Source organism: Microchirus variegatus (assembly GCF_963457635.1).
Source record: "Microchirus variegatus genome assembly, chromosome: 12".
Taxonomy (NCBI): Eukaryota; Metazoa; Chordata; class Actinopteri; order Pleuronectiformes; family Soleidae; genus Microchirus; species Microchirus variegatus.
The window spans coordinates 11,884,177-11,906,938 of record NC_139813.1 but is presented as its reverse complement, the minus strand read 5'-3'; the positions used below and the strand labels follow the sequence as shown (position 1 = coordinate 11,906,938).

General features: G+C 41.2%; 1 protein-coding gene across 1 annotated transcript in view; it reads left to right on the top strand.

Annotated features, from left to right (window-relative positions):
* The window catches only part of klhl29 (kelch like family member 29), a gene marked incomplete at both ends in the record, with an annotated part of 157,202 nt that overhangs the window by 18,736 nt on the left and 115,704 nt on the right, over window positions 1–22,762 (top strand). The window contains 2 exon segments of the mRNA XM_083898757.1: window positions 15,280–15,427; window positions 18,238–18,768. Of these exon segments, the coding sequence (XP_083754883.1) occupies window positions 15,280–15,427; window positions 18,238–18,768 (679 nt within the window).

The window sequence follows — 22,762 nt, the reverse complement described above, 5'->3', positions numbered from 1 at the left end:
TCATCGGGTAGCACCGAGCCTTCAGTGCGTCAACTGTGACCGAGGAGTTTGCAGTTCTATACAGAAAGTGACGCTATATAGGAATAAATCAAGCATGTCTTTTATGAGGGGTAAAATCCTATAGGTTGTCCATGCAAGCAGCGCGTTACGACCCATAGTTAAATTTTATTCTTAGGTGACCTTTCGTGGCTGTAATTATGACAGAAGTCACGTGACACTTGAGGGTGAACTTGATAAAACTCAGGAATTTGACATGGTAGACGAAGGACAATGCAGGTATTTATTATAACCTAAAGGAAACATTTAAAATACATATTTCCCTTTTTTTTTGTGATTAAACTTTGCTTCATGTTTATTATTGTAAAAGTGAAAAATGGTCAGGTATTTCTGCTATTGCTTTGCTCTGTGGGTTTATTTTTTATTAAACGTGACAATGGACACCTCGTCAGTGTTGTGCCGCGCTCTCTGATGTGCTTTAAGATCCGAGTTATTATGTTGAAGTTCATGGCAGACTTTTTGCTGGTGAAAGGCAAACATTTCCACTGAACTTTCTCAAGTGTACTCATCCATCAGCTCTGAAAGCTAACGGCAAAGAAAAGAACGCACCCTGAATACTTCAGAAGTAAATGTCAGACACCTACACATTTTCAGCAGACGGGATAAAAGCATTACATGTAAACAGGGCATGACCTTACACGGCATAAATGGATTTTGGCTTGTTGACTCCAAATAAATATCTGTTTTTTTAAAGGGGTTATATTTCCTTCAAATTACTTTTTTACGTACTGTCTTTATGAGCTGGCACTGTTTCTAAAGAAGAAGAAAAAAAGCTTGTGTGATTGTCTGTTCTTAGCTGTTTTTTTTTTTTTTAAATCAATAAATCATCCAATTGTTTGACTCTGAATCTGTAATTTGACCTCTGAAGATGACGCAGAGCCCTCTTCTTTGTTGCTGGACAGAATAACTGTTCACTTCCTGGCAACATTTCTCTGCTGCCGTGTCCAGTGTTCTTTATTTTGTATTAAGGTGCCCCTCAAAGATCTAGGTTAAGCTATCACTACCTGTGAAGGTAGTTTTTCCCTCTCTCTCTCTTACTCTACTGCTGCGGGCGCCTGCTTCAAATGTATTGTTGTCAAAGAAGAAGACAACATTAATATTTATCGGGGTGAAAACACAAGTAGAAGATAACATGTAATAGTTGTTCTAATTCAAATCTTTTAAAAATTTGTATTGAGCGAGGTAAGGATGTGACCAGAAATCTCCCAGTGTGTGACCTGCATATTTCCCTGGTAAATGAGACATGTTAAATGATGTGCCAGAGGGGAAATGGGTCTTTTCAAGCAGCACACACTGTTCAGATCATCACAGATAACCAAGCTGGAAGGCCAGGGACCTAATTTAAGGGCTATTTACCATACACCAGGTTTCCAATCGGGCTGCAGAAATGTGAGAAAAAGAGGGAAAACCATGCACGAGGAAAAATATATTTTTTACGATGTGTAAATGTTCCATGCACATAAAAACTATTATTATTACATGATTCACAAGGTGCAAACATACCGGTAAGCAATGATTCCATTATCATCCTGAGATAGTTTACAGTTACTGTTTCAGGAGCTCCTCCCCTGTCTTTCAGTGAACATGAAAACGAGGCATTATTCATAATTCTAAATCAGCAGTGAAGTGGGATTTGTCTCTACACGAGCGATTCGTGTCTCTTCACAACATTTTTATTTTTAGACGCCTCACAGTCGTGGAGTAACAGTAAATGTTCGAAATTAGCTATATTTCTTTGTATTTCCTCTTTTGGCATTTAGTATTTTAATTTTTGGGGAGCTTTTTTGTTTATCTCCCTACCTCTATACACCTATCCTTTCCATACACTTATCCTGTGGCAAAAACCTACAAATCAGGTTTCAAATCAGTTATTATACTTTTATATTATTACTATTATACTATTAATCACACTAAAATGTCAGATATTTAGAGGTTTCTTTCTTTACTATTGTTTTCTGTGTTGGAATAAGCACTAGTTTTCAGAGGAACCCACCACTAATGCCATCGCCTTGTACAATGACAATAAAGGGTTCTATTCCGCTTCTAATTTGAATTTTAAAATTCTTTATGGATAGAAAACAACACAATTCTTAAACAGAGAAACATTTCACAAATCTGAGGCAAAACTTTTATGTCGTCTCTAAGAATGCATAAACAAATGTAATTTTTTTTAAATGTGCAAACACATGTTTTTATTACATTAATATTGAGGAAAGTCCTATTGTAATATATTTATCTTTGTAGAATTATTGCCCAGCCCTAACTTATCCGGAGAATGTTTACATGCGCCCGACGAAGCCTTCTACTGCCTATAAATTATGTCTCGTCCAAGGTGGAAATAGTGTGGTGTTATAAAGCCACAAAGTCCATAAAAAGGAAGAGTTGGTGTGAAAAGTCTCCAAAGTGTCACATCATATCTTTCCATAGTAAAAGCTCAAATCTTCACCGTAGAAATGTCATATCAGAGTTTACTGTTGCAATATTGCTGTCTCGGGGATGGCAGCTTCAGCTTAGAAAAAAAATGTGTTTGTTGTTGTGGTCGTGCAGGTACAAACTTATACCACTGTATTGACTTATTAGCTGCAAATATGACTATTTAATTCACATAGAATAGAAGAAGTGCATTGTATGGAATAGCTTAGTGTGTGTGTGTGTTTGTGTCATTGCTGCAGGCAAGAGCCGACCTTCTCCGCCCCTGATATTGTAAAATTATAAATGGTCTGTATTTATATAGCACTTTTTTTAAGTCCTAATGACCACTCAAAGCTGCTTTACAACAGTTTTGTCATTCACTCAAGCATGGATTACTGAACAGGCCTACCAGGACCAGGCCCCAAGTGCACCTTTTCCAGGCTGTGCCCAGGGGCCCACTGGCCCCTAATCCATCCCCGCATAATTCACCCATTCACTCACACATTCATGCAATGCATCTGTGTGTCCCGCACATTTTCTATCCCACATACACCATACACATTCACATGCTGTCAGGAACAATACGGGGGTTAAGTGTCCTTCCCAAGGACACATAAGGAATGTAGACTAGCGGAGCGGGGAATCGAATCAAGCCCCACAACCTTCCGGTTGAAATGGAAAAAAAAGGTTCCTCGCTCTACCGCTGATCAACCGTCGTCCTGGTGAGTCATGCTAGGGAGTAGCTGCTTTAAGGACGGAAAAAATAAAAACAGTTCTAATTAAAGGGTTGTAACAGTCATATTGTCAAGGTTTGTGTACAACATCATGTTGAGGTTGTTGTTAGAGTTACTCTTGGTATTAAAGTTTATGTCACAGACACAGAGGTCGCTCTGAAATGACCGGGGCCACTGACATTTGCCCTCGTCAAATGCCTCCACCAAACGCTTTCCACCATCCTTTGTTATGGTGCACTTGACTTAGAAGGGTTTGCATACCAATGAGATATTGTAAGGGGGGGGGGGGTGCTTGTTCTTTTGTTCCTGCGCTCAAATATACAGCCTCATTTTTATCTCATTTTATCAGCTTAACGGCCTTATTTAAATGAGCCTAATGACTCTTACTAATGTTTGGGCATGGCCAAGAGATTGTGACTGCTCTCCAAAGCGATGTCCTATGCATGCACATTGTATATCTCCATTATGAAGCTTGGTCTCTAAGGAAAACACAACCTATTTACTGTCTTCTCCTATTGCTTAAGGTTTATATTAATGCGACACAGTTTACAGGTTATGATTTCGGCAACGTTTTGAAACAATAGGTTTTGCAGAACAACGTGGTTTAGTCAGACGCGACAAAAAAAATTGTGTTTAGTAAATGCCACAAGAGTTTAATTCATCCGTTTCTATGTTGCTGCCCAGTGCTATGGTTTTTGACAGCTGAAGTGAACACGAGAAAGGTCACTGAAACGCTTATGCCACAATGTAATTTCAACTTAGCTCTTCAACATCCAGAGAAAACACTTCAAACAGGAGAAGTTTATTGTCAGTTTCCAAAACATTATTAGCACTATTAGCTGCCTCCGTGTCCCCGCCATTGCTGTTGGTGATGACTCCACTCTGTCTGGCTCAATGTGCAGTCTGGTAGTTTCCATTAAACATCAGAGTGTGAAACCAGCACTTGGCTACTCTGTTATGGATCAATTTAAATAAAGGACTACGCTTGGCGTCAACACAGATCAATATGTGGATGGGCTTCCTGATGTGGTCATAACCGCCAAAGCAGGTCCATTAACTGAAGCGCTCTTGTCAAATACGAATGTGAAAGCACATACAGTCGAACATATGACAGGAAATCAATAGTCCCTGATAGGGACTGAAACCTGACAGCTCAATAAGCTTTAGAGGGAAGATGTTCCCTCTTATTCTTCCTTGTCCTCCCCTTCTCACCATAACTGTATCCTATTCCTGCAAGGGACTTAACAGCTCAACCCTGCAGACTATTTCAGATTACAAGCTCCTGTCAACAAGTGCACAGGGAGCCCGTGTGTAAGGCTTGTGTAAGGGAAATATGAACCTGTGTAAAGCACAGTTGCTGCTTCTGCTGACAACAAAAGTGTCTTTAAATCTTTCCTCCAGTGGCATCATTACCTCATTCAGACACAGTAAAGGGGCTTATGCACCGTCCTGGTCAAGAAGAGCAACCTTTAGGTGAAGTCCCCTGAAAATGCAAAGAAATAGCTGCATCAGCTTCTACCAAAAAAAAAAGAAAAAGATTTAATCTCTGGAGGTTCTTAGACTGTTTTTATTGCCGCTTCAAGACACATTGGTAACATAATATCTATCTATCTATCTATCTATCTATCTATCTATCTATCTATCTATCTATCTATCTATCTGTCTGTCTGTCTGTCTGTCTGTCTGTCTGTCTGTCTGTCTGTCTGTCTGTCTGTCTGTCTATCTATCTATCTATCTATCTATCTATCTATCTATCTATCTATCATGACTCATCCATGTAAGTGATTAATCATCCAAGTGATTAAAGCTGTTGGTCTGCATCTATTAAGCAAAGACACATTTTCATCTCTCACATAATCACTTAGCAAAATCACTAAACTGAGTAATGAAATAAAAATAATTGTATAAATGCCATAAAAGGTTTTTTCACGAAAAAGGATTTCTTTTTATGTTCAAGTCTCCAAATTTACCCGTTTCACTCACACCAGGACCTGTAATACATCGACTAAACTGTGATGATTCTCACCGGTTTCAAGGCTAAATAGTGAGGAAAACAAGGCTGCCAACTGCCGAGAGGAAGTTGACAAGTTTAATGTTTGTGTGATATAACAGCGGTGTAACCGCAGTGTATGAGTCTACTGAAGGGAGCTGGACAGTGTCAAAATAAAAAAAACACAGGAAATATAGAATGTGCAAGAACCACGACTTTGACAGGCGCACAGCTTCAATTTTAGCTCTTGAAATATGTACTTACAGACAAGAGGGAACTTTTCCCAGTATTTATAAAACTAGGAAAGAGAAATATTGACTTTTTTTGGCACAAAGAGGATGCTGTTGTTTTATAGCTGGTAAAAATAGATTACCTTGTTCCTAAAAAGGTCTTTTTTTAAGTCTCGGATTCACCGCGATTACATGTCTTAGAGTGGAATTTGATATGTAGATTCCGGAATATTTTTATGCAGCTGTTTTGCCGGGTGTTTTTAATTTATTTTATTTTACCAAATTCTTTGGGCAAAACAAGAATAAAGACACCAAGAAATCCTCAAAAACATCCTAATTTTACTTGTCAATTGTAACTTTCGACACATGATATGAGCCTTGAAATTACTTTCGCCATCTGTATAGAACAGCATTTGCATTTGAAAAACCAACAACATTGGAGAAAATCTATGGGAGCTCACTCAGAGGCAGACAGAGAAGGCTTTTGCTTTGAAAACTCAAGCAGAGGTCTGTTTATCCACCTGCCGCAGTGTAGTTCATGGCTATTTCTCACTTTCTTTAAGGTTTTTTTGGATCTTTAATGATCCCAGCATGTTTCTAAAGGGTATATTTTACCCCAAGCAGCGCTCTGTGTCGGCTCCCCCCTGTGCCTGCAGGAGAACAGAGCTGCACTGACCTCTTCATCCTGTGGGATAAAACCAGTCTTTCAGTCTTCCTGCAAACTCTGGGGGAGCAGGACTGGAGCTTCAAGACTGAAACCTCAAAAGGCGGAACACCGCTATAGGTCACTCATGTGCATTTCTTTGAATTAACTTCTTGTTTCACTCAGACTCATCAAGTCACTCACATGAAAACATCTGCGTTTAGCATCTGAGCATCCTGTGCCTTTTAACCTACTCATTCTCAGGTACATTTATTCCCTTTTACCAGAAAATGCACAGTTGTGTAGAGAAGGCTGCAAAAATAACGTAATAACAGGCTTGTTGGCACGCTGGTGGATTCATGAGTGGTTTTAATTTGACAGTGTAATGATGCAGAATAGGCTGCATCTCATTTAATACTGCTATTTTTCCTGAATGCAAGGTGAGCGCCATGCTGTATAGCCACATGCCTCATATTCATTTCAATTTCCAGAGTTCATATGAGAGAAGGTTTTAAATTTGACCACTGCGCTGCCATAATGTTGTAGCATAGTGTCGTTAATTAGGCACATTTGCAGCAATTACCTCCCATTAGCTGTGCTGGTATTTTCAGTTTAATTATTCACACTTGTACAATTGGAACAGTATTTTCCAGGTGGTGCTTTAGAATGTATATTTCAGTGGACTAAACTCTATTGTATAGATACTGCTGGGAAATTAAATAAAACAAAAAGCCTGTTTTATTTAAAGAAAAAAAAATACAAATAAATAAAATAAATAATAAATAATAAAAGCTACTTCAGTGTTCATAAAAGGGTATTTTGTCAGATCAGACTGAGTGTCAGGCAGAAACCAGACTGCTCTGTAGTTGAAATGCCTATTGACCAAAGGCTGGCTCTTTGTCTGCCAGATCTCTCAATACCCAGTGAAAGTCAATAGGAGGCTCCATGGGATAGAAGCATCCATCTAACTGCCTGTCTGCTCTGTCTCATTTATAATCTATCTGTGTATGAACACATCACAGAACGGGTCTCTATAACACTCTGTTGTGCTCATCAGACCTGTTAGAGTCCAGCTCTTCGCAGATGCTGTTATTTCCCCTCTTGTTGAATCTGGGCATACACTCACTGAAGTAGAATGGAGCTGGAAAGACTGGAAAGGATGTGATCTGGACAACACTGAGCTCTTATAGGCCAAAACACAAACCCTTGAACTGTAGATTTTTGAGCAAATATCTCTCAGGATCTCAGGTCTTTCCTGCCCTCACATCATCCTTCTACCATCCAAAGTGCAGAATAAGTGTGTGACATCTGGTAAAATAGCAACTTGACGATACAAGGTCTTTTCATATTTACCTTATCTTCTGTGATGTTTTACCTAATGACCACTCCAGCGTGACCTCAACATTCAGAAAATCAAGGCAATGCTCTGCATTCACATGAAGGATAATGCTATTCTTTTGTTAGAGCTTTTCTAATGTAAGGTTCCACCAGTGTTCATCATTGCAGGTAGCCTTCCACTTCCACAGCTTTTCCCCCTCTGATTCCCAGCACCACCATATGGTGATCTGATATTTGGACCTATCTGCCAAAGCATTCCATTATTTGACTGGCAGAAAGCATGTATTATAAAAAACTCATTTAAAAAAATTCCCCACGCTGCACTCTTGGCACAGTAGGTATTGTTTTTTCTTATTGCGATATCAATAGTAATTCATTTTATCCTTAAGTGCTAAATGGCTGTTTGCCCAGTTAATGTTCATTTATTTTGTCACACATGTATTCGAGGCTCCCACACACAATGAGCGAATGGCAAAAACTGTAGTGTACAGCAGCTTTGAGTGGTCTAGAAGAGACTAGAAAAAGAAAGCACTATATGAATATAGACCTTTTACAAAATCCCTTTACCTCAATTTCAACCACAGACAAGAGCCACACAGTTGTCTCTGCGTTTCTGAAGCTGATGCTGTGACAGGCTGAAGATATTTTGTTCCCCAAACACTCACCCCATATCAGGCAGGTTCACGGCCCGCCTGCAGAACTATGACTCCTACTGCCTCGGTCAGTGCCAGTTTAGGGCAATGTGTGGTCCCTGACGCGCTCTACTGGGAGGTGTTACCATGACACGATGAAACCTCCGCGGCTCACATGTCGAAGCAATAGTCGCCCTTTGTAAGAAAAACGTCACGTTGTCTGAGTTCACTTGCAGTATTTGCAAGAAAAAGGAAAAATACAAGAAAAGAAGGGCGCTGAGGTACTCTTTCGAGGGCAAAGCCCTGCAACCTTGTGGGATATTAGGCGTGGTTCCCAGTCCTTCTTTTTCACTGAAGCTTGTCGGCCTCACCCCTTGCAGTCACGCTTCTTCACCATAGAACGTGTACGCCGAGGCAGGAGATTGCCGTGCCTTCGCAGTGTCTTAGCTCGAATTTCAGTGAATGTGAAGTCTGTTCCCCTTCACTTGTTTGGCCTGGGGCTTGAAATTATGTGAGTCTGTATCCGCAGCCCTTTCTGTATCAATAGCGCATACACCCGCCAGGCACTTGTGTTGTGGGCTTTTATTGTGTTTGTCTATTGTGTTGCTGGGGGTCAGTGATAAGCGTCGGTGTCTGGAAGGATTTGGGATTTGTTTGGATTTTTAATTGTCAGTGCACAGACTGCCAGGTCAATCTACAGTGATGGCTGAGACTTGTTTTGTATGAAGAGAGATTGCTTTAAGAAAAAGATGATGACTCGAGGTTTTACACAAAATGTGTCTTTAAGGAAAACGGTCGTGCAGCTGAACCGTGAAAAATATAGAACCTAATCCGAAGTCGAAGTATTAATAACAATTTTCTTTTTCAATCAGAGCGAGTTATGGCATTTTCTGTTTCTTGTTGTAAGAAAATCAGAATTTTTAAAGAGATTATTTTACTGTATAAAAATGCCCAATAGTATGGCTGCGCAGTGTACAGTATTTTGAAATCATACCGATGTATTTTCTTACACAATACCGTCAGCCGGATTCACAACAATGCCATGTCTTAAAATGGAATCACTGTAAAGCAGCCCTTATGTTTGCATCTCTTCAGACGAGTAGAGAGCAGAGCTGCACTCTCACAGCCCCGAGTGGAAGTGGCGTCGCCGGGATTAATTATTTTTTACACGAAACAATAATCTTTAATTTATAATGAGTCGCCACAACCACGATATTAACATAAACATGCGACTGATTGCTAAAATTTCATTTGATGCTAAAGCGAGTCGTGGAGCTTTGAATCTCTCGGCGCCACTCTTTTTCTCTACCCGTCACTCACTCACTCCCTCTCGCTCTCTCTCTCTCTCTCACACACACACACACACACACACCGACAACAGACACATCTACAGACTCATTAAAAGTGATTCAGCTGGCGATCAAAGGCGCAATTAACGAGCATGATTAGGTTAACCGTATGCTACTGAAAGTCAGTAAAAGTAAAGCAAAAGCATCTCGCGTGTCTGGGTGCAGTGAATGTGGGGCATGGCGTACATATCGCGTTTTCAGCCAAAATAAACCGCCACTCAACCCTACACCATAGAGACATTCATCTATTCTAATTCAAAACAACGTTATTGAACAACTCCAAAGATCTCCTTTTTTTCATGCTTTAAGTCGTGGAGATATCGTGTCTAATTTGAATATTTTAAATACTTGGAATTCCTCTCCGTCTCTCTTCCGCGCAGCCATCACGCTGAAGACCCCACCTTCCTCCGACTGCACTTTTTCGACATTTCGGTACACTGCACCATTTTAAAATGGCTGCCAAAAAGTGGCAGTGTAGTCTCTTTGTTTACTCGCGAGATGCTCCGCTATGTTCCGTTCTAAAAGATTAGACACAGCTGCTCCGTGTTTCGGCCCCGGCGTTCAGCACCATTATGATGGAGGTCCAGAACGAATCCACTTCACATTTAGGTGTCAGCGTGTTGGCATGGAAAGGAGATACCTCTATGCAGTAAGTGAACAATGTCCGAAAGAAAATGAGTTGTGCGCTTGTGTGTACGCCTTGACGCTCCTGGACAGTTACAGACCACACTTGGTTGGGGCTTTTGGACGAAGCAAGAGGAGGAAACTAGGATTTGATTTTTTGTTTTTTTTCTCTCTGTTTTGGAGAAGCTGAAAATGATCTGTCAGAGACAATGATACAAGGATATGTGATGGATGGCTGTGTCATATGCTGCCTCTCAATATTTCTCTCCTTCCGTCCCTGACATTCTTTCTGTTACTTTTCTCCGAGGAAAGCCATTATTTCCATCACCCTCCACATTTCAGCCAAATGCGCTGTATCTGCCCATGCCTGGCCAAAGGGAAGAAAAAGCCATTCTGTCTGAGTTGCATTTCATTTCCTTGCCTGCACATACTTCTTTTTTCTTTTTTTTTTATTATTTGTTCATGGTGTGCAATTGCAGTGAGATATTATTGTATTCGTGTGCACCATATAGCATGGCATGGCAGTGGCTTCTGTTATTGAAATTTTGATTATGATTAAATTTGTTTACATGTATCTCCCCAGAGATAGCCAGCAGATGGTGGGGGTGTATTTCCTGGGATGCATTTAAATGAAACCATAATGGCATCTCCAAACACATCACCAGGAAAAGCTCTTGGTCCGGAATAAATTAGTGGATAAAATTATCAGGAAAACAACTGCACATTAACAGATTTTTCTGATTACCATATACGACTGAGGGATATCACACAACCCCGAACCTTCTCCTCATCTGTAGTCTGTTATTTTCCTCACGTGTTTAAAGAGCTTTTCCACAGGACCAGAAAAGGTAGAACTTAATCAACCTGTGTATAGCGCGTAGCACTGGCCTGCACCCTGCACTCACATTGTGTCAGGTAGTCATATTAATGACATTTCACAAGATTAGCCTGTCACTACTATTGTTAGTGACCTGCATTGTGTGTCTGTATGAGAGCACCTTTCACTATTTACCGTCCCAGCTCTCCCTCAAACCTCCTTTTTTTTATTCCCACTTTCTCAAAACATTGCTTTTCTCTTACTCCAGCACCCTCTTCTTCACTCAGTCCTGTTATTAAATCTCATAGCAGTTAGTTGATTTGATCAGTGTGTGCTGTAACATTGTTTACCGCAATGGGACCTGGGTGTTATAGACATACTCATCTCTCCCTCTCTCTGTATTTTGCCTCCCCTTCTTTCTATTTTCTTCTCGACTCGAGCAATAAAGTAATTTCTCTGGGGGGAAAGGAAAGCCATCTCTTAACCAGAGGGGAGCATATATGTTCAGGTTTAGGTGTATTAGCTCATGTCAGAAGCACTGTAGGTACGAAGGGCTGAGCCCGTGCAGAATGTTCATGGTGGTAGTTTTCTGGTAGTTTTTCCTACCGTGTGTTATTTTAGGATTGAACTAGTGCAATAACCAGCAGGCAAAGGGCTGGCTCAAACAAAAAACAAAGGCAAACACAAAGCCATGTGCAAATGCTTTCTGTTTATTCTGTGGATGACTCGAAAACTACCAAAGCCTACAACCTTTGCTATCACCATGAGGCCCTGCCGACATGTACCCACAGCAGATGGTGAAGTTGTGGTAGGCACAATAACACTGCTTGCTATTGAAGGACGGCACAGTGACAGTTGTCGGTGCTTGGCATGTCCAAGAAAAATAGCTATGTATATATATATATATATGCGCATATATATATATATTTATATATACGCGTATATATATATACAGAGAGAGAGACTTTGATGCGTCTCGATCTTATCTTCCTCTTCTCAATACACTGATTCTGACATATCTGCAACATCCAGAGGTTTGAGAAGAGCGAATGAGTCACTATATCTGTGCTGTGTGTGTATTTGAGCGCTCGTGTGTATCTACGTGTGGGATTGTATAGGAGAAGGGGAAAAAAAAAATACACTTTTGTTTATTTTCCACAGTGAATTGAACAGCACTTCCTGCTGAATTTGAAGCAACACCGCCGGTAGATATTTCCGTGCTCATAGTTAATTGATGAAAATGCTTTTATTATCTCCTCTTAACCGACTAAATGTATGAAGATGATATTTTCTCATTGTAAAAAAAGGCCAATGTGTTTTTATTTACCCTACTCCTGTGCGAGGATTTCCTGTTTTTGTTTTGCTTATCCAGTTATAGACTTTTCACAATAATTATAATCAAGCAGTGTAATTTTCTTTAATGTCAATAAACGAAAATTTCACTCTCCATGTAAGGCGTTTGCACTGTGCAAACACACTGAGACACAACACACTGAGACACAACACACTCCTACTTCAGGTGCAAAACTAGCAGTCCTTTTATTGCGATAACTATTGGTTGACTTTGATTTTCACTTATTTGGCCATATCAGTCCTACCTGGTTGAGAACATCTCTCATCATCTTTTTCACCTGAATGGACAAATGTGTACACAGCAATAATCAGATTCATACAGCTAGGCATGTTCATGATTGCACATTAGCATATGCCAGCGTGTAGGTGCAACATTCCACACTTGACAGTCCATATGCACGGAAGTTGCCGACTGTACAACCCCCCCCCCCCCCCCCCGTCCCCCATGGCAGCTCGACGACATACACAAAATGGCTTGGCACAACTCAAAAGTTATCTATTTGGCTCCTGTCCTATTCTCTAGCATGGTTTTTGTCGAGTCAGAGGAAACCATCTGCTGCCCGGTGATAATGGGCGGCTGGGGAGGAGGGGACTGGAAAACAGGGAGAGCAAATAAAATAGAGAGAAAATGGCAGGCGCTGTCCCAGAACCTACAGTGCCTTCCTGCCTGCCTGCAGCAAGTCTGCCATCTTAATAAACATCCTGTCTGATATCTCCTGCCTTCTGCGTGTGCACATGCGTTTTTACCTGCTGTGTGTGCACAGCCCCCTGACTTTCTGGTGTGTATGTCTGTGTGTGTATATTTTTTTTTTATCTAACCTTGATCATTTCTAAGTCAGGATTGTTTCTGAGCTTAGCTGATTTGCTGTCAATGTGATGGCGCCGTCTAAGAACCTTTTTTTCTTCCAATTTTCTCTCTTTCTCTCTCTCTCCTTGTGTATGAAAACTGACAGATTCCTATTCAGCAGAGTAGATTTTTGTTTTCCCATTTTTGGTAAAATGGGTCGGCGTATTAATGAGAAGCTCTTATGAGGCAAACGTGAAGAGGTTAAGGAGAGTATGAGAGTTAATGCTGTCAGTTAATGAGGAGTCTGTATAGATGAGAAGGTAAGGCTGCAGAGGACTTCACCAAAGCACAGAGTGGAGAAGGAAAAATGCTCATTAAAACAAATAGTGGGTTATAGAATGCAACTCCTCACCTTGAAAATTCTCTGAATTCTCCCTCACTAAATCTCCTGGGCTCTCAGATGGAATTGAGCGCTTAGGGCATTCTCTGAGTAAACCATTGCATTTTTCTCTTGTCTGAAGTCAACAGGTTGAGCTTGGACAGAAAGACCTGACAACCCGTCTACCTCTAAACCCAGTGTTGCTTGTTCACTCCATCACCCCGTTTTCTACTTTGCCTTGAGATGTTTTTTTTATTTTTTATTTCTTCTTCCTGCAGCACTTACAAACTGCCAGACAACTTTTACTATTTAGTAAACTGGTCTGTTATTGTAAAGTTTTTTTTGGGATTCATTACAGATTAGATTAGATGGTTGTGTCTGAATGTGACGTCCTCTGAAACAACATGCATGCGCTCTGATACCCTTTTCGCGTGTGTTATCAACAACAACAGAAATAGATATGAGTCGACTTGGTATTGAAGCACAAAATATGTAAGATAAAATTTACCTGGAATTCCCAGCATTGCACCAAACTGTGATTTAGCTCTAGAGGACGTCACTCTCTTCAACTTTTGTTTGATTTGCTGCAGGTCGAAGAGAACAAAGCTTCGGGCATGTGTGTTGCAGTTGCATGTTGCATAGCCACATATCAGATATATCTCATCTCGGACCACATACTGAAGTGACACAGATCTGATTTTCAAATTCAGTGATTGATTTTCTTTGTCCACACAGCCCTGACAAAATCAAATCTGAGTCAAATCAAACTCAAAAAAATCGGATTTCAGTCACACTGTCCTGGTAATGTGAATGAAGAAAGTGTTAAAGGTCCTGTAAAGCTGGGATGAATCTATCAGCAATTACAACAGGCAGCAAGGTCTTCCACAAATGGCTCCGATATGTAAAGCTGCGCATGAATTCATTGCAATTTCAGTGGTTCCGATTGCATTTTTGTTGTCGTGCCGTCGGCTCACACAGCTTAGGTGGCGCAGTTGTTGGAATGCATGATGGCATGCTTGATGAAGTGGACGCCGGGTCAGGGAGGATAATGGAATTGAAGGATGCAGGGTTCAGCCAGCAAGACGCAGGGGTGGCCTGGTGACCAGGTCTTTTCTATTAACTCAGGAGGCTGGCAGGGGTGAGCAGGGGAATCAGGCTTGGCTCTGCTCTCTCTCTACCTCGTTGTTAGACCAGGCTTCCACACTGATAGTGAGAGCAAATATTGCTGAGGGGTCCAGTGGTGATTAACCCTGTGTTTTCATCAGTCTGGGTTGCCCGATAACATTTCTTTCTCCCCTACCAAGGCCAAATATTAGAGATACTGCTGCTTTGAAAGGCTTAGAGAACTCTTATTTTTGGCTTGGTAAAGCTGAATTGAATGTAGCCCCTGCACCTCTATCCACATATTGTCATTTTTTTCATCTTCTTTCTAAAAATAACTCTTTATTTTATCCCCACTGCAAAAGGATGTCTTTCTTTCTTTTCTATTTGTTGTATTTTGATGGGATTTTTTTTTATCTAACTCGACCGAACACAATGTTTAATTCATTGCTAACACAACATCTCAGAGGGAAGCATCTGGATTTAGGTGCATTCAAGTCACGAAAGTTGATTTTTGTATCTTCCTAAAAATCAAATGCTGGCTCTTCTTTAAAGGAAAAACATCCCTTTCCTTGTGTATAGGCTGTAATCAGGCCTCATTCACTGATTTATTAATATTTTTTATTATTAATATTTTTCAAACTTACAGTTTAAGTGAGCTATTTCACTTCAACGTCAACCATCATTTCTGAATACCATTTTATTTTAAGTGATTTACAGTTTCACAAATTTAAATATCAGGGGTTTTAAATGTGTTAAGTCCTTTGTGACTGTTTTTCCTTTCCTCATATTATGCTCTAATTAGTGGTGTTGTTTTTGTTGCTGCTGTGCAGGTCTCTGGTCTGTCACCTGGAGATAGCCAGACCCCAGGACTGCTGCTGGCTCCGGGGGTGAGGTGGGGACAGACGCCCATCAACCAGCTCACACCGTGGGATACAGACGAACCCCCTGCCAAGCAACATCGAGACAGCGAGCCCACCGGTGATGAATCACACACACTGCAGTTACGCATGCACAGCAAACATACTGACAGAAACAGCTAGTGGTTCCGCATAATGTGAGCTTATAGTGATGTTATAGTTTTATTGCACACACACGTATCCATGTACATGGACCACACATGTATGTGCTAACAGCAGAAACAGCTCTGGCCAGCTGCTGTAGCATGCGATGGTAATGAGGCATCGTGGCCGCCTTGCCCTACATAACACACATTATTGCCTTCACAACATGCACACTTTACATACACAGTCATGCATAATGTATATCCACAAACACCGTTTTTTTACTTAAACCAGTATAATTGTGCACGGAATTATTGAAATATTAGTTTGATGGTGTGATATCGAGATGTTTAAAAAGAATCCATGTTGAAGCTCTTCCACTCTTCCACCGCTATCATTCTGCACTCATTCTATTGTCCTTAATGCTATTGTATCACCAATTGAAGCTGATTTAGTCTAAATTAAACCCACGAAGTGAAACACTGAAAGTCCTCCAAATGATCTCCACCAGGTCTAATTTAGATGCCGACCTTATTCTGTTCGTGCCAATTCGGGACATGTACAGAGCAATCATGGCACCCCAGCGCAGTGTGCAAGCCCAGCATTAAAGAGTTAAATCAATGTTAAGTTTTTTTTCCCGTCGCATCGTAATGAACTCATCCAGAATGGGTCTGCCCTAGAGCAGTTAATTTACCTCCATTGCTATTCTGGCCTCTGCCTCCTCCTGCTCATCACAAATGTGTCTCATTTAAGAATAATGCGGGCACAGAGCGTGCTCCAGTGGAACTACTGGCTCAGCAAATCCAGATTGCAGACAGCTGCTACTCAGTGGCTGCAAAGCATCACGCTGAAGACATGTTTTCAACTCTGCCACTGCCTGTTCAGCTCACCTCTAGGTTATAATTCACACGTCTTACAGAGTCAAGAAGGAGACAAACCGTTTGCGGTGCCTTTACAATGTAAGTGTGCTGCTGTGAGGTGAAAGCATTGAGCTCTGTTTTTGCCTTCCGTCACTGTGCACCCCCCCTGCTGTGCGGCCACAGCCTCCTGCTGTGCATTGAGGGTCTAGCTGAATTGGCCATGACGTTCCGGAGACATTATTATTGTGTGTGTAAGGGTTAAGTGAACATCCCGCAACCGCAGCTCCCTCCCACACACACACAGACACACCACAGTTTGAATGGAAAGCGCAAGGAGAGTGAGTCGTCACCGTCCCGGCACGCTGTCGCATATGACACTCAAATCCGAGCATAGTGTTGCATATTGATTTGCACGCGTGTGCTATTCCGAACTGTGACTGGCGTTTGCGACGACGCCAGCTCCTTTCCACACTTCACTGAACTGTGTTGCCAGAAAGTTCTCTGCCAACTGTGCCAGAATTAATCAACTATTTCTTTCAATGGAAACTTCACTTTTGTGTGCGCCTGTCGAAAAGAAAGTTTGGTTTCAAGTTTAGTTTCCTGTTACAAAAAAAAAGAAGTTTGATTCCATGTTTTAGACTGACACAAATTTTGAAGAAAAAAAAAAGTGCTTTTAAAAACACAACCATCAGAATACTGTGTACAATGAGTTCACTTTGCAGGAAGCACCAGTTCCACACAGTGTCATGATACACATCCATTTGATTGAAACCCTTTTATTAAGATAAAGAATCAAAAGAGAGAACATGAAATGGTCTTGGTGCCAATAAGCTCAATGGCATCATGTGAATCATCATGAATTGCGTTGGCCTCTCCTTGAAGCCTTCTTTTTTCACCCTCCTCTCAGTCTTTCTATTCATCTCTGTCTTCACCCTGTCCTTCTATGCTCAAACAATTGTAAAAACGGAGCATTAAGATTAATGTTAGCTTAGTTTATTTTCTTCTTTCGGTGGCTTTTTGCATGCTATGATTTATCCCTTGGACGTTTCGCTGTTTCTTGAGCCTTGACTATGGCAGGATGAGCTGATGGAGATGAGGGAGTGGAGAAGGAGGGAGGCAGTTTTCAGGTCCAATATGGCTGCATCCTCCCAGCACACTCTCAGCATCTTATGCCTCGGGATAGGGAAATGATTGGCTGGGTAAACACGGTCTCCTACGCAGATAATTCTGCCGCGCTGAGCTTGTACACTTTCAGAAAAGCATTTGTTCATCGAGTGGAAAAATAAATCTTTCCATGTTATTATGATGTTGATATTGGGGCAGATCTGTGCATCGCTTCAAATGTTTTGTGTGTATCACATTAAGTCCCAAGTCAAAAGCAAACTTTGACTGAAGTGGAGCAGCACAGTGACAGTTGTGTCGTGGAGTGGAACAGACTTAAGCTGGAGTCTGTCTGCTGTTTTCTCTCTCTGTGTAATCATCTAAAACCAGACTTCAAATCATAACTCTGCCCTTGTTTCTGCTTTGTCTTTGGCTTACTGAACTGCTATGGAATAGGGCCGAACAATTTGGGCAAAATATTTAATTTGGATGTTTGTGACAGATTACTATTGTGTGTATTTACATATTTGTTCGTCAAAGCTCACTAATATTCTCTATCCATGAATTACTGTAACGTAATGAGAGATATGAACTGTTTCTAACATGACATAGATTTAAAATGTATATAATATATTTTATAATATAAAACTGTTAGAAATAGATGAATTAGATTGCAGCCTTTGTCGTTTGCTAATTGCATTATTCAAACTGCATTTGCATTTTGAAAATTATTAATTGTTCAGCCCGACTATGGAATCACATTCACCACTAAAGCTGGGCATTTAGTTGATTAATTCCTTTTTTTGGTTCCTCTGTTTGTCATCAGGTCCTGGGAACTGGGCTGCACCAGTAGCAGCTGTGAGCCAGCCGAGCCTCCTGCCCCACACCTACGCCCTCCCTCAGCCACCTTCCTTCAACCACAGTGTGACTGCGCAGTCACCTATCATTGGTGTGACCCCATCCATTCAGACTCCAGTGCTCCCGCATCACCCACTTATGACCGCCCACTTCCAGCTGACCACACAAACGACGCAGCAGCCACCCTCCATGGTGTTGAGCATGCACAGCCAAACTCCGTATCCCTCAGCTCAGCCCACTGTTGCACCAACCGCCCTCACTGCCCAGGCCAACCATGTGGTTCACCCAAACCCTCACAGCGTAATGGGCAATGGCCACCTAACCTCTCACCCCGGCCTTATCCAGCACCCCTCCCTGCCTCTGACCAATGGACAGGCAGCCGCGGTCGCGCACGCTCATCCCACAGCTGCAGACAATCAGGAGGGTCCTAATGGGCTGCAAATGCTGCGGACAGTCGGGATGGGGAAGTACAAGTTCACTGACCCAGGACATCCAAAAGGTAAGCACAGACAGGCTCAGCTGAAGCTGCACAACACACAAGGCTTTAAGGTTTTTCAAAAAATCACTCTCCTTCAGATATGGAACCTGTCGTGACCAACTTTCCAAGGCTAAATCAAAGCAGATCTGTTCAGCTGACAGTCTAAGCTCAAAAGTAAATCCAAGCTCGGGAGGTCTCAGGCATTAAATCAATGTAATCTTAGCTTTCTATTCCTTGTGACCTACCCCTATGTGAGGCCCCGCTGGAATGAAACACACAGGCCTCTGCCCTCTGCCGGTGTACCGGAGCAGTTTTGATGCCAACAGTCATAAACAAGGCCACAAACACCAAAGCAAGGGGTTGTTAAAATACAACTTGCAACCAGAGCCAATTCACTTCAAAGCTTCTCCAAGGTCAGAGAGAACATAGTTGCAGCTAAAGAAGCCGAGATATGAGTCCTGATGCAATGTTGTTTTTACATGATATATATAAGGTCTTAAATATGTCTTCAACTATGAGGGAAGCATTCATTATGATGTTAAATATAATATAATATGAAATATAACCTGCAAAATGTATTAATAATTATTATATTTGTTGATATGCTGGTATTTTATATCCCACATTACTGGCCGTCTTTGCAGATGCACTTTGGAAGGCATTATATACTCTACTTGTCAGTTAGCTGCAGTACACCTTGTGGAGAGTGACCTGAGTTTTAAACAAGAATAGGGAATGTTTGTCCAGGTTCTGAATTGAGGACTGAAATGTAAAAGAACACAGGCACAATACCTGCATGGGAAATAAAATCGTGCCAGTCAACGCGATCACTACCATTGATAGTTTGGCTGTGCATAGTGGGAGTGACTTGTCTACTGCGAATGCAGAGTATTCAGGCCCCAACGCTAGTATTCAGCACTTTTTCTCCGACACACACATTGATTTATGTGAAAAGGAAGTGATGAGTGTGTTTTAATTATAACCTTATTTATTGTGTTGTGTGCAACATTACATGTGTAGTTCGGGAGCAGACGCAATGGCAAGAAACACTCTGTGAAGTCTCAGGAATGACCTGGTTTTCTGCATTTGTTCACCGTAGAACCTTTATCTGACCTGCATCTAGCTCAGGTGTATCAGCATAAACTCAAGTGTGCTTAATCTTAAACTACACAAACAGTAATAATCTGTATTAATCACGTACTAAAGCAGGTGGTGATGTGGTTGTAGGAACGTGTGTGTTTAGTTTGATGGATTAATTTGTGTCAGAAACGTTGTTGATATTCTTACTGGGAAGCCTCAGTGTAGGAAACATAAATATTTTCTTAATGCTGCATCGGACAGCGTTGTGCACTAAATTGTAAACTTTTATTTATTATTCTTGTTGCTACTTTTACATAGTTTGTTTTTCTACCTGTACCATTTTGTCAGTTATGAAACTGGTGTTGCATTTTTGTTTTTGTTTCAGACCTTAAAAAGTTCTGAAAAACGAAAGAGATGATGTTTATTTTAAAAAAGTGTGAATATATGCTCTGTGGGCTTCTAAAAACCTGTGATACAGTACAACGTGCTGTTGATGTATCGGAGAAAAGAAATGGTACTGGTTTCAAGGTACTGCTGTGCTCTGAAATTGGTTGAAAGTGTGTCAGGTTTATCTTTTCACCGCTCATAGTTGCAAGGCTCACAGGGCCTATACTAAATGTGAGGCAGGAAGAGCTTTCAGTCCCTGCCCTCACATCTCTCTCAAAATTGTTTGAAGTCATGTTGACTTGCACTGTTTTTTTGTGAAGGTGCTTCATTGCTCCGGCTCCATGCCTGAGTCTGTGAGCCATAAATTGGTGTTTGGTTTAACCTTGGAGTTTATGACGCAGGGCTCTAGAAACAGATGCTCGCAATCCCCGACCAATTTTCACATTTAATGAAGCTTTTAATTTAGGTTTAGATTGTTTTCTTTTTCCTCACTCATTTTGATCAATAAAATGTGTGCAAATGAACTTGTAGATTGCAAAAAAGCAATTATTTCAGGGGCCTGCCGGCAATATATTGAAATGAGACTGCAGGTAGAATTGGAAATGGATAATTAGATGAGCTTGTTGGTTGGTCCGGTTTGTTGAATGAGAGGTTGAATAGACTGTCGTGATCCATTAACCATGGACATGTCAAAACATATTGACCTTCTTTTTACAGGCCAAATAAACTGGAGTTTAATTGGAATGAGAGTATTTATAAAGATCTCTTTTACAGTGAAGAGGAAAAAAAAACGATTGTAAAACTGGAAACACAGTTGATGGGATTTGTATAAAGATTAAGTTGATATATTTGGTTTGAAAAGCAGAAGAGGAAACGTCCCTGTGTCAATTCGAAGACATACAGTAGTACACACTTAGAATCTCATGTAACCTTCTATGAAGGTCAAACAGAGGCTCTTGAATCTCACATCTTCTTAACCATTCCAGCTGTTTTGTCAGTCTATGTGGCAGTGGATAGATATTAATAATAAGTATCCCGTTGGGGCAATATCACAAGGACAGAGGAAAATAGGTAACATTTTCAGCACTAGGAAATATGCAGCACTGACTCTCTTATCCAGACCTGTCTGCAGACTAGAACACTCTGCTGTTGTTCTGTCTGGTACTTCCTGTCTGTGCCCTTCCATTTCGGCTGTGTCTTCTCACCCACTCAGAGAAGACACTAATCCCATGCTCCCGCAGGTCTTATACATTCTGTTTCAAATCAATTAACACTGCAGATATATGTGGCGAGGGTGTCTGTTGTACCTGCTGAACTGGGTGAAAATATGGAGGGTAAACTCCTGCGACCTGTTTTTTGTTTACTTCTGTTACAATTATCTTGTACCTGCTGTTGACATTTTCTGCTCAGACAAAAAAAATAAAATAAAATCTGAAGTAACAGAAGTGGGACGTGAGAAGGGAAAAGCATCTGCAGGTTAGAGGTCAGTGTTTCTGCAGTCCTCTAATGGCTGAGCTTTTGGATAAGAGGGTTGGCAAATCTGATCCCGGGGCATTACATTCACATCTGGCATCAAAGTATGAAGTAAAAATACACTCAAATTGGATGGACCTCACCAGTAAAACCAATAAAATGAAATAAATGGGCCCAAAATCACACTCTTTGACATGTAAGATACTTAGTATCTGGTGAATTATCACCCTGAAATGAATCTAACAAATGATGGAAATTAAATCCAGAGGCATTTGGACACAGAGACTGTAAGTCAGGAGTCGTGTGTTCTTATAGTAGTTAAATTCTAGTCAAGTATTTCACATCTGCTGGTATTACAGATATGTTTCACAATCGTTTTAAACACCAAAGCTGCTTGTATAATAGTATTGCTGCGTTAACAAAGGTGAGTCTGCAGACACAGTGCCAGTGATGTGCAGAGCAGTTTGTGGCTTTTTTTTTGAAAGCAAATGCCTGGATCTTGGAGGAGCTGACAGAGCTCTTCCTCCTTTATAAAACAGCACAACATGCCACTGACTTAGTGTGCATGCGTGTGTGTGTTTGCGTGTCCACAGCGTTTCGGGTGTGACTGCATGGATGTTTGGTCAGATGTCAGCTTCACAGCCTTAAAGCCAAGCACTACAGTGACAGAAATCACACTCCATGTTTGATTTGGCTTTGCCTTTGTAGGGAGCAATTTGTCTTCGCACTGCATCAGCGGGCACATCAACGACTGTGTGCTCCTCTGTGTGTGTGTGTGTGTGTGTGTGTGTCTGTGTACGGATTTGTCATATCTGCCTGCATTTCTGTTTACTGTATGTGTTTGTGTATGTCTGTGTAAACGCCATATGTTTGTGTGCCTGAGTGTGAGTGAAGATTCACACAGAGCAGCTTGAAGGCAGCTTTACCCTCATCACCTACTGAGACATGTCAGTCACCAGGCTGTGATCTGCCCACCTGGTTTCATCATCCTCAGCAGGGCTTTTCATAATGCCTGTCTGTCATAGTGTACAAATCAAACTTCACACCATCTTGCCAGTGGTTAATATCCTTTACA